Source organism: Castor canadensis, chromosome 19 (assembly GCF_047511655.1).
Source record: "Castor canadensis chromosome 19, mCasCan1.hap1v2, whole genome shotgun sequence".
In the NCBI taxonomy this organism is placed as follows: domain Eukaryota; kingdom Metazoa; phylum Chordata; class Mammalia; order Rodentia; family Castoridae; genus Castor; species Castor canadensis.
In genome coordinates, this window is record NC_133404.1 from 326,302 (window position 1) to 338,915 (window position 12,614).

Consider the following 12,614-nt stretch of genomic DNA (forward strand, 5'->3'; position numbering starts at 1 on the left):
TTGGACCACCTCCTACCCCAGGCCTGTGATAAGCACTGCCTCATCACTACTTTTGTCATGGAGGCAATGCAGAGTAACATTTTGTGGTTTTGATTTAGGTTCATTATTATGAATGAGGTTGAACACTTCATGTATTTACTAACAAACAGTTTGTATTTTCTTTATATTTGAATCGTCTAAAGAAAAACTGGAATTTTAAAGAAATTTTCTGTCATTTACCAGTGTGTTTAAACTGGCAGTTTTTGTATTAGTACTTGATTGCACTCTACCTCTTGAACCACTCCACCTGCCCTGTTTGGGGATGGGTATTTTCCAGATAGGGTCTCAAGAACTATTTTCCTGGAGCTGACTTCGAACCACAATCCTCTTGATCTCTGCCACCCAAGTAGCTAGGATTATGGGTGTGAGCTACCGGCACCAGGCTAGAACTTTACATTTTTATGGTGTCAAATGTGTCATAACCTCTAATGAACTCTGGGTTTTGTATTCTGCTTGTCAGGCTGTCTTCATTCCAAGACCCTAACATCTTTTTTATCTGTACTCTTTCCACCTGGAGTAAGAGCCTTTTATGGCTTCTCTTCCTCCTCCTTTCTCCTCTTCTTTGGTTATAATTTTTAACCCACCAGGAATTTTCTTTGTGATGTAAGTATCCAGCTAGCCAAGGATGTCTTAACTATTTCTCATTGATTTGAATTATAAATTAAATTCCCATAATGTAGTTGGGTTTTTTGGGCTCCCTGTTCTGTGGATCTAGAAGTGTGGAGGCTGAGGCGCGTTGTCTGGGTTCAAGTGCTGGCTCTGCTGGCCTCTAGTCTGCAACCTGGGGCAGGACACCAGTCTAGCCTGTGACTCAAGGCAGGTCACTGGTTAGTGTGGTACTTTTCTTTCTGAGCCTCAGACTCTGTAAATTGGGATGGTGATCTTACTTGGAACAAGGAGCAGGTGAGGCAATGACGGTGCTGACCACAGGACCTGACGTACACTAAATGGCCTGGCAGGTTGTGAGTGCTTGTGCTTGGGCCAGTGTTTCTTCCTTTGTCCTTTTATTGGTGTTGGGGGGTTCAAACAATATTTTTCATTTAGTAAACGTATGTTTCTTTTTCCAGGTGAACTTTGGGGTCATTTTACCATGTGTTGAAGGATTATTTTGGGACTAAGTTGTGACTCAAGTGTTAAAGAGTGCTCCTAGCCCTCAGATCAATCTCTGTTATTTTGTTTATGAATAGATTAATTTGGGAGACTTGATACCTCTAAAACCTGAGCCTTTTGTTTTTCTACTGAGACAGGTGTCACTGTGCAGCCCAGGCTGGTCTCCCATCTTTTCCTGTGATCCTCCTAGCTCAGCCTCCTGATTGCTGGGATCACAGGTGGGCAAGCATCACTGGGCCCAATTCTGAGCCATTTTATCCAAAGAAAGATATGTTCATTTAGTCAAGTCTTATGTGCTCTGTTCGGAGATTTTTAAGGTTTGCTTTTTAAAAAATGAAGGTCTTACAGATATCCTCCATTATTTTCATTAGATTGTTTATATTGTTAAATATACTTCTTTTATGCTTATTATTATGCTAATTTGCAGTGTTGGGGTCAGACCCAGGCCCTACCACTTGTTAGGCAAGTGCTCGGCCACTGATGTACATACCCAGTCCTTTTTGTTTTTGAGACAAGGCCTCACTGTGTAGCCTGGCCTGGCCTGGAACTTGAGATCCTCCTGTGTCAGCCTTCTGAGTGCTGGGATTACAGGTGCCTACCACCACACCAGGCTTATTATGTTGATACTGGCTTGGGCTACCTCCTGAGTTGCTGAATGTTATTTTGTTTTTTAAAATGGAGTATCAGAGAAATAAAAATACAGGACATGAAAGACTGATAAGAAAGGATGAGTCCATCAAGCAGTGGTGTCCTTCCTTTTGTCATATGTAATTTTCTGCTCATATTGTACTTTGAGCCTGGTTAGTTTGCTAGGAAGCTTAACTTTGTGTGTGTGTATGTTAATGGGGTTTAGAACTCAGGGCCTCATGCTTGCTAGCCAGGTGCTCTACCGCTTGAGCCACACTCCAGCCCTTTTTTGCTCTAGTTATTTTTCAGGTAGGGTCTTGTGTTTTTGCCCAGGGCCAGCCTCTGACAGCCTGCTGTGTGGTTGGATGACAGGTGTGGCATCACGACTTCTAGCTTGTTTGTTTAGATAGGGTCTTGCTAATTTTTTGCCTGGGCTGGCCTCTGTAATCCTCCAGATGTCTGCCTCCCGAGTAGCTGGGATTACAGGTATGAGCCACTAACCCTAGCCCTTTGCTCCTATCTTACTGAAAGGTTTCGGAGCCCAGGTATTAAGTTTCTGACTCTGTCCTCACACTAAAGCAGTGAAGCTCCTCTACTCCTGTGCAGTCTCTGTCGGAACTGCTGTCCTACTTTAGGGTGTGTCAGAGCTAGGAGAACAGACTGGCTCAAAAGCACTCTGCAGGTCTCATTGTGGTCAGGTGGGCCTGACTGCCCTTTGAGAAGAGCCTAGATGATAGTAATGCTAACCTAAACACACACACATACACACACACTTTTTGTGGTACTGGGAATTGAACCCAGGACTCCATACATGGTAGGCAAGTACACTGAGCTATATTCCCAGCTACCCCTCTTCCCCCTTTCTTTTAAGTTGTAAGAAGCAGTGTGAAATAAAGAGCTGGCCCCATGGCAGCTGAAGGTAAAAGCAAAGGCCTATGTGTTGCAGAATGAAGTGTCTGTCATGAGTCAGTCTCCTGACAAGGGGTGGAGACCCCTGTGGCCTGGCTGGCTCTGTTCTGGGGAAGGAGCTGTAGTGAGTCATGATGCCAGGAAATGAGACTATCAGGGAAACTGTTTCTGTTTCAGGCTGTTTGGCCTCCTGGAGTTTGAAGCCAGGGGCACTGACTCCACTTACACCATTTGCACTGGAAGGGTTTGAGGCAGGCTAAATTAGGGACTCATCAAATAAAAATTGTAGCTTAGACTAACCATGCTTTGGCTCCAGAAACACCCTCACCTGGCCGGGAACCACCCAGACCCCTCCCCACTCATTGACTATTGGCTGGGAGTCACCTTGCTCTCCCCTTCCCATGGGTCATCAGGTTTTAAAAGTAACTGAAGAGCAGAAGCACGCTCTCTCTGCCAGCAGACTCCACCTATGCCTCACCATGCTCCCTTTGTATTCTTCCACACTAGAACGGAATGCAAGAAGCAAGGTCTTCAGGAAACAGGTTCCCATTGGGGGCCTATGCAAATTGTAGTGCCACCAAGTGAGGCCCAAGCACCATCAGCTGAGTCAGCTGTGTAAGAGACTGACATTGATGATTATGGGATGGATAAAAGGGTGTTGTGACTCTAGTTGTGTTAAGTTCAGTGTGTTTAGAATTGCCTCATAGAAATTGGATCTGAGAGATCCAGGTCCAGGTTGGAATTAGGAGTCTGGTTCTTACTGAGCTGGTCCTGGGACAGCCTGGAGCTCAGCTCTGGAAAGACTGCTCAATGAGGTAGGCTTTACCCTGTGATCTGCATGCTACACCTTCAATGCCGGACTGAAGAAGCTCTTGACTGGTTCCTCCTCTCCAGTCTCAGCTGGCCAGGGCCAAGGGACTCCCCTCTCTTGAGGCTACCCAGGGCCTTGTGCCCAGCTAAGTAATTACTCTAGCTTAGCAGATAAAACATAGCTGATAACATACACTTGTGAGCTGCAGTGTGAATATTAATATAGATTTGATGTTGCACTTTGTTTGCTGCCTCTAAATGCCAACAGTTGTCCTCAGAGACTCAGAATAGTCGATGTACCCAGCTCTTCCCAAAGCCCTGTTGAAGTCTGACAGATCTCACCTTGAAGGCTTGCTATAACAGGTCTTCCAGACTCCAGGCTACAGTCAAGTTAACTTGAACAACCTGAAGGAGCTGGCACAGCTCCCCGTATTGGTTGTAGAAAGTCACTGTGCCGCCAGTTGACCCCCCTAATTTCTTCACCTTCTAGTCTATGTGTTTTTTTTAAATGTGCTGGGGTTTGGACTCAGGGCCTCACGCTTGCTGGGCAGGCACTCTACAGCTTGAGCCACTCCACCAGCCCTGGTCTATGTGCTCATTTGCCTGTTGAGCTCAGCTCTCAATGCAAGTCACCTGGAGAAGTCTGACACACAAGTGATGCCACCTCTCCCAACATATTAAGTCTGACTCCCTAGTGGCTGGGGCCCTAGCATTGGTGTCTTTTAAAGTCCCCAGGTGAGTCTTTGCTCCCTCTGAAATGAATCTTCTATGTTGCCCCTGCCCAGCACGCTTACAGCCAGAGTAAATGGAGTCGGAAAGGGAAAACTGATCAGAGAAGGTGAAACAACGCAAGAGCTAAAAGCCATGAAGCCACACACCTCCAATTCCTCCAACTTTGACCAGTCAGTTGGTCATGGGGTGTGGGGGGAAGGGACTGGGGTCCTGGGGTAGGGAAGACTGGCTGCCTGATTGGCGTCCAGAGGCTCCCGTGTGGCTGCACACGGTAGTTTTGAAGCATGTGAAGGGCTTAAAAACTGTGACCCAGGTTTTCTGTATCACATTCTCTGTGATCCAGTAGTGGCTGAGAGAGGATGTCCCCTAAGCCAGATGGCAGACAATGTTCTTTAAAATGTGGTTCACTCATTCTCTTTTGCCTGGTTGCCCCATTCCTAAGGGTGATAACTGGTGTAGAGAATGATGCGTCGTTTCCTTGTGAATCTGTGAGAAGGAAAACAGGCCTCCATATTGGGGCTTTAGTTTCACCATTTTCTCCTCTGGCTCCCTCTGCATTCAGCCCTTGTGAGGCTGGGTGAGAGGGACAGTATGGCTGGGGATGGCAACCCTGGGCTTAGTCTTGATTTTGTGGAGTCGAGGGCTGTCGCCACCTTTCTGGGAAATAAGATCAAACACTTTCTAAGCTGCTCGTTGTGATTTCTGGAAGCTAGTGGCTCAGGAATAGAATGAAGAGAAGGCTCTTGGTTCAAAAGCCACCTGTGTGTACCAGCTGGAGCTAAGGGACAGATGTGACAGTGATACGTCTGGCTAGAGGTGGGGTGGGTGATTTGGGGAGGGAAGGAAGCAGTGCTCCACCACTGGAGATGTCACAGCCAGCAAGGAAACAGGGGCACAAATGGTGGACTTGATGGGAAGGAAGCAGGGTACCCTCCCTACCCACCTCCTCTTCAGAGCAGATGTGGCTCCATGAGACAGTGCTGTCGCAGAATGGGATACAGCACCCTGGTGGTTTTAGAACACTTTTTTAATTTCTGAAAATTCTCTACCACAGTGAAGGTCATACTATGCACGGGGCAGGGGGGAGGGACAGGTGCTTTTGACATGCCCCTCTTTCATCTCTACCTCAAAAAGGATTATAGCATAAGTTACTCCGCTGGGCACCCAGCATGCCCTTGTCCTTGGGGTGCCATTGTTGGTCCTATCACGAGTCCCGCAGGCCTGGCAGATGAGATGTCTACTTCGGAGGCTGCACAGGCTCTGAGGGTCCTTGCAGGGGCTTTGATCAGTGCACTGCAGAGAGGGCCCCTGTGCTGCACCTCCTGAGCCCTTCTCCTGTGTGTGGGTGCGTGCGTGTGTGTGTGCGCGCGTGCGCGCGTAGGGGCCAATGCAGGGAGGGGAGGCTTCCCACCCTTAACCCTGGGCCCTGGCTGCAGCCAGGCCAGTGTGTCCAAGCAGGGGAAGGCTGCTGCAGAAGACAGTGGGAATGCGGAGCCCAAGGGACTGGGTTATCCACAAGCTCCGGAGGTCCCCAGGAACAAAAGCAGCCGGGAGGAAGGCAGCCAGGATGCTGACAGCAGGTGGGGGAGTGTGGGGTTGGTGCCCAGTGTGACATGTGGTGGGGAGCCTGCTGCTCCCTGATGTCAGGACGGGCTCAGCATACCAGGTCCCACTGCCCATCTTGCAGTCTCTGCCTCCCAGAGCTCTTCATCCCTGGCCTGCAGACCTAAGGGCTTGGGTTCACTCACAGGGAGCTTCGGGGCCTATCTATGGGGAAGGGTGGCTATGACTTGGGAGCAAAACAAATGGGTGAGAGAGGTGGGAAGGTGTGTTGAAGAAGTCGGACCTGTTGTCATGGGTCCTTCTGGAATTAGATGTTTGGACAGAGTGTGTGGAGTGGGTTTATATTTACAGGCTTTCTCCCAGGGTTTCTTTGGAGGTGGGCATGACTACAAATTCCTAGCACCTTAAGTGTGTATGGCAGCAAATTCACTCCACAGAGCCTGGGGGAGCCTTGGGGGGCCCTTGGAGGGGTTCCCTTAAGTCCCTAGGGATCTGTATTGGAGGCGTCCCAGCCTCCCAGTAGGCTCCTCTTAACTCCAGCTTGAGGTCCATCCCAGAGGGAGCAGGTGGCATCGCTCAGAAGATGAGGCCAAGTGCAAAGCCTGCTGGTGTCCTCTGTTCCAGCTCAGCAGGGCCATGGGCCTGGGCCTGCACACCGCCCGGACTGGTGTCCGGCCCATCAACTCAAATCCTCCGTTGGGGCCTCACTCCAGTGCTTTGGGAGTGGGGCCCGGCTCCCTCCTGTGCTTGGCACTTTTAAAGAAGCCGAGCTGTGAGGAGACAAAGGGGGGAGGTCTCAGGGGTGGACAGAGTGGACAAGAACTGCATCCCTCCTGCTGTCCCTCCTTTAGCCCTCTCCAGGCCCCATCAGAATTCCCTCTGTGGCCTAGAGCAGAGTTGAATGGAGCCCTGGGTAGGAGGCAAGAAGCCCTGTCGGCTCTCACCATCTTGCTCTGTGACCCTGCCTCAGTTAACATCCCTTTCTCGGCCTCCCTCCCTTCATCCGTAACAGGAGGCCTTGAGACCAGGGTTCTTAATCAGAGGTTCAGAGACAGAAGACTTTGGTGGGTTTGGTAATAGCTTGGCATTGTTGGAATTGGGGGCAGTTGTGTGTGTTTGCTTTATTATTTTTTTTTCCTGGTAAGGTGAACCATAATTGTCATTTGGTTCAAAGGGTTTGACCACCCCAGCATGAGGGGCTTCTGCTGGCCCTGACCAATCTACCTGCTGCAGGGGACTGGGAGCAGTGGCAGCAGGCAGGCTGTGGGAAGAGGCTGGGCAGGTGCCAGCTCCCACACACAGAGGTGTCTGGCAGTGACTGCAGGGCCCAGAGCCCTGAGTCCCAGGCCTGGGCCCTGCAGCCCCTGTCTCTGCTGAGGGGTAGGGTAGGAGGGGTCTCACCTTCCACAGTGCCAGCACCAGCAGGGTCAGCAGCAGGAGGCCCCCCAGCGTGCTACCCACAATGATCCAAATGGGGATCTGCCAGTCTTCCTGCTTGGAGATCTCAAACGTGACCTGCAAGGGAGGTGGAGCCGGGCCAACAGTGTCACTGTCATGGGACTGGGGTGGCTGCTTGGGGCATGCAGGAGCCAGCCACACCTGTGGGAAAGCTGCATCCCATCCTGGGGAGAGGTTAGAGAGAGGGACAGGCAGCATGGCTGGCCAGCGTCTTGGGGCAGTCAGCCCACCCAATGGAGCCTGAGTTAGGTGACCTGGTAGCGTTGCCCCTATGCAATTTTCTGTCTCCCTGGATTCTCCTCCCACACACAGCCAATCTTTCTCAGGTTTCTTTGCTGCTTCTTCATCTCTCCCAAACACCCAAGGCTGGTGTGTTTCCTGGTGCAAGCCCATGCCTCTTCCTTTCCTACAGTCAGTCTGTGGGAACTCCCCGCACCCAGGAGCTCAGAGTGATACATCAGGCATGTGTAGAGCCTGGCCCACAACACTTTAGGGATCCAGGACTTACAACTTGTAACTGCTTTTGAGTTCAGACAGAAACATGAAGATACTCCAGCCTGGATTATATCCATCCCTCTTTATAGCTATACAACTGTAAAATAAAAGACAGGTCCCCAAAGGCAGAAGTGGCAAGGCCACGGCAGTCACAGTGGCCTGGTGAGCCCAGTCCTGGGGCTGTGATCCAGTTCCATGGCCACACTCTCACTCCAGCCTTCCACCTGGCTCTGTTGGACTCCTGCTCTGTCTACCTGGCCTGCTGGAAACATGAGTGGACCCCAACCCACCTCTCGCTGTCCTCCTCTCCCCCAGGCCTGTTCCCTCCACATCTTCCTCGTCAGAGCAAGTGGCAGCACTGTCTCTCCTCACCTCGCTCAGTTCAGAAACCCCTGGAGACCCCTTAGCAAGGCCTGGCCACTGAGCCTTGAAAGTGCCCAGCATGCAGCTGGTCCTCTCCCCTCCTGGCTGGGTCCTGGAGACTCCTGGCTTCTGCCTCACCCTGCACTGTCCTCAGCATGCAGCTGAAGGGATACATCACTGGAGAGAGGGCAGCCTCCACTCGGAGCCTGGCCTCGCAGCTCACTGGCCTCATCTACTGTGGTAGTTCACTGACCATCCTCAGAACCTGCAATGGTGCCCGAATACACTCTGACCAGGCTGATGGCTGCCTGAACGAACCCCGGCAACAATGGCTGCACTGTTCTTGGTCACTGACTCTATTCAACTCAAGCCTGGCACTCTCCCCTTCAGCAGGACCTCTCATGGCCTGTTTCCACATCTGAAATGGGGAAGTGGGAGCAAGGGTACATGTGGTGTGTCTACTACAGTCCGGGGCCCGGCACAGGGAGACCCTTACATGTTCTCTTCCCATTCTTGAGGGCTGGGACCTGGCGCTGCCTCCCCAGCCCTGTGGACCTGGGACAAATCCCGGCACTGCAAGAGCCTAAGGTGGGGTTACTGGATTTGCACAGGTGAGGCATCCAGAGAGGAATGGAGGGGCGGTGGGAGGAGAATTCACGCAAAAGATATCACTGATGTGGGGAGCGGGGCAGTGTGGGGTCGCTACCCCTCTCCCCACATCAGTGGGTACCTCTCTCGGATCCCTGGAAAACTCTAACACAAGACTCAGTTCAAAGGGCCGTCTCCTGAAAGCTGTCCCTGGCCATTACCCCTCCCTTGCCAGCTCTGTGCTCCCCAGACTGTACACACTGGGTTGCTTTTGTCCTTTTATCTGCCTAGGCCGTCTCTGTGCTTTGTCCAGCCTGAGTTTCAGGAAAGCCACCAACAAATGTGGAATGAAGGAAACAAATAAATAAATATAAAAGCTGGCAGATGCCAGAGCCATGGAGCAGAGGATGGAGATTAAGAAGGCAGTTGACCACAGGACCCAGAGGCAGGGCCAGGCCTGGGCCTCACAGCTGGGATGCTCTGGCACCTGCCTGGTGACCTCAGCTTCTTCTACCTGGATCCTCTCATCAAGGGCTGGCCCTGACCTTGCCCTTCTGCCCCCAGCAGCTCCAGGGGCCAGCGCAGAGCTTGCCCCACCTGTGAGAGACTTGCCTAGAACCTGGGTCAGCATTTCTGCGACATGGCCAGTGGGAGGCAGCAGAGTCACACGCTCAGAGGTCCCCGTTTCCACAGGACCCAGCTTTTCTTAACCCTCAACTCCCATCACCCAGGGTGGTATCTGTCCCATAGCGCCTCACCCCTTTCCTGGGCCTGGCTTAAATCAGTTGATCAGAAACAATCTGGTTTTACCCAATAAAAGACCCCTTCTACTCTCTGGTCTTCGCAAATGCAGTTCACTGCAGACTTCTGCCGCACGCGGGGAGCTGAGGGAGAAATTCTTACTCGGGAGCCTGTCAGCCCATCACCCTGAAAGAGGCACTCAAGTTGCTTTTGCTGAAATGCACTGACTCCTTGCTTGAGCCCACAAATTAATTAAGACAGAAACAGCTTGCATCTTTGTCTCCATTTTGTATCTGTCTTTGCTCTAAGCCATTCTCTTTACAGTCACTTTACAATCACCTTGGATTCCAAAAAGGACAAAACTGATAATATCTTTATGACAATCAACTAACTGAAGCCACCTGGAGCTGCCATCCTCCCAGTGAGGACAATTATCCCAAAAGTCCTCTCAAACAGGAACCAGATTACTCCCTCCAGGTGATAACTTCCAAAACTGGACCAGACCACCTGTCTGACCAAGACTGCTCCTCCGGTCACAGCTACACCTGTGACTGGGACTGTTTAACTATGCACCTTTGTCCTCCCTCCCAGTTCTTTTGTCTATTTAAACCTATAGCTCGTGTCTGTACCCCGAAGATGGCTAAGGATGAGCTGAGTGTTTTCTCTGCCTCTTCCCACGGCACGTCCCGAGCTGTGTAATAAATCTCCTTTCTCTGCCTTCACCAGGCCTCTTTATTTGGCATTTAGGGACCAGTGGCTAAGACCTGGCATATGGAATCTTAGGAATTTGGGCCTTGGGTTCAAAACTCCGGTTTCAACCTGGGCACACAGGCCGGGACTCCTGTCCCAGTTCCCTCTGGTGTAAAATACCCAGTACCCTCTGCCTCGGGCCCCACCACAGAGAGCACAGAGCCTGGCACCCCTGAGGCATGGGCCAGAGTCTGATTCCACCCTCCCTCCCCACACCTGCAGGGCTCCTCGGGGCTCACCTGGCGGCTGGGGTCCTCCTCACGGAAGATGAAAGGGCTGTGGAACTGCCTCTGCAGGGCTGCATTGACCGTGATCTTCAGAGACCTGTACTTGAGCTGTGCAATCAGGGGCCTCATCACAGCTGGTTCTAGAAGCTTCTGGTCTTGCCCCTCCTAGGCAGCCCCAGGTGGGAGACTCCCCACAGCCACCCCCTTCCCTTCCAGCCTGGTCTGGGGGCTCCACTTACGGCCTTCAGGGACCTCAGCCACAGGTTCCCCAGCAGGTGGAAGCTGACTTCCTGGTTGGGGGCCAGCCTCACGTGGCAGTCGATGGAGACCACGTCAGAGTTGCTGTGGTTCTGGAAGACAAGACAGTCTGCTGGCCTTCACGTGGACAATGGCTCAGCTTGACCACCTGGGGGTTTGTCCCTGGGGGAGGACATGTGTCTGTCTGCCCTCTCCTGTGAGGCAGGGCTCACACAGGGCAGAACATGTGGTCCCTGGTCTGTTTTCCAAAGCTGGCACATGTAGGGACTCACTAAGTGCCCTCCCCTCCCCTCCCCTCCTCTCCCCTCTCTCTCTTTCTCTGCGTCCGTCTGTCTTGAGACCGGGTCTTGCTATGTCGCCCAGGTGGGTCTTGAACTCACTGCCTCAGGCTCCTGTGTGCTGAGACTGCAGACATGTGTCACCACATTCTGCTCAATAAACTCTCATTGGCACCCTGTTGGTCACCGTGGTCCCTGGAGCAAGATGGCATTGTAACCATGTCCTGTGGTTCTTGCTTTGGGGACACTCACCAGCTGTGACGCACGAGTCAAGTCTTCCTCAGTTGGGGTGGTCCGGTACTCAGTGTTGTTCCCCCAGGTGTTACAGGACATGTTCACCTGAGCAGACACCACCGAGCCTCACGACCAGCTCTGCAGACCTGGTTCCCCTCTGCCCAGAGTGGCCCAGTGCCCTGTGCTCTGGGGACATGGGGACATGTCTAGGAGATATGCATGTCTCCTTCTGGTCCCTTGCCCTAGCCGGCCCAGAGTGCAGTACCTGGTCAGTGAGGAAGTCCCTCAGGGTCAGCAGGCGGTTGCCACCCCGGGTGGCGATGGGGACTGTTATCTTCATCATCACCCCGTGGATGGGGAAAAAGCCCAGGTTCTGCACCTGCGGTGGGAGCAGGGGTCAGTACATCCAGCTGCAGGACAGCAAGGCCCTCAGGGCCCAGCCAGCCTGGGTGACCCCAGCCAGGCCCATGAGGTCCCTGGCCTTTTCACTGTGGAAGCCGTGTGGTGGCCAGGGCAGCAGGACCTGCTGGAGCACTCACAGGATGACTCCAGGGGGCCCCAAGCCTGAGAGCAGGGCCCACGCCTGCCTTTGTCTCCTTCTGCTTTGGGGCTTCTGTGGAGGCCAGGAGTGTGACTTGGCAGCCATGCGTGTTCTGTCAGAGGCAGCCACTAACTAGTGAAGGATGTCAGCAGAGCGAGTGACAGTCACGTTCTGGATAGAGCAGCAATGGCTCCCAGTGGGACTGTGGAGTTAGAGGGACTGGGCTACCACCTCGGACCAGCTGCGGGGCCACAAGCTGGTCACTAAATCTCTCCGGGCCAAGCCACGCAGGCTCAGTGTCTGCAGTCCAGAATCTGTCTGTCACTCAGCTGTAGCTGACCCCTGGGGTCCACCATAGCAGACACTGCTAAGTTGTCCTAATTCTCATTCGCCCTCCTTCCTTAGTGACAGGACCACAACAAAAGTCATAATTCTCAGCCTCCTTACAGCAAATCACAATGTCCTGGACAATGAAAGGTGATTAGGAGTGTGGGGAACTGCCAGGGAAGTGCCTTAAGAGGGAGGGGGATATGTTTCTCTTCCTCCTCCTTCTTCCTGATGTCTGGAATGAGTGTGTGATGGCTGGAGCTTCAGCCACCTTGGACAGTAAGGTGAACTTGAGGCTGACTGTCTCCTGCTGAGGATGGTGGAACAACAGATCCTGATGACTCTTTGACAACTCTGGACTTCTTTGTGCGCAAGCACAAGCCCTGGTGTGTTTAAATCACTGGTTTTTGATTTTTGGTGGTACTAGGATTTGAACTCAGGGCCTTGCACTTGCTAGGCAGGTGCTCTACCACTTGAGCCACACCTCCATCCTTTTATCTTTAGTTATTTTTCAGGTAGGGTCTTGAGTTTTTCCCCTGGGCTGACCTGGATGTGATTCTCTTA

General features: G+C 52.3%; 1 protein-coding gene across 1 annotated transcript in view; it reads right to left on the reverse strand.

Annotated features, from left to right (window-relative positions):
• Positions 1 to 5,244: 5,244 nt before the first annotated feature.
• Itga11 (integrin subunit alpha 11) overlaps positions 5,245 to 12,614 on the reverse strand; it is a 99,689-nt gene continuing 92,319 nt past the window's right edge. The window contains exons 25-30 of the mRNA XM_074061494.1: positions 11,448 to 11,561; positions 11,201 to 11,287; positions 10,652 to 10,762; positions 10,425 to 10,520; positions 7,192 to 7,305; positions 5,245 to 6,560 (exon numbers count right to left, since the gene is read on the reverse strand). Of these exons, the coding sequence (XP_073917595.1) occupies positions 6,495 to 6,560; positions 7,192 to 7,305; positions 10,425 to 10,520; positions 10,652 to 10,762; positions 11,201 to 11,287; positions 11,448 to 11,561 (588 nt within the window). The 3' untranslated portion in view covers positions 5,245 to 6,494. The remainder of the gene's footprint in view (positions 6,561 to 7,191; positions 7,306 to 10,424; positions 10,521 to 10,651; positions 10,763 to 11,200; positions 11,288 to 11,447; positions 11,562 to 12,614) is intronic.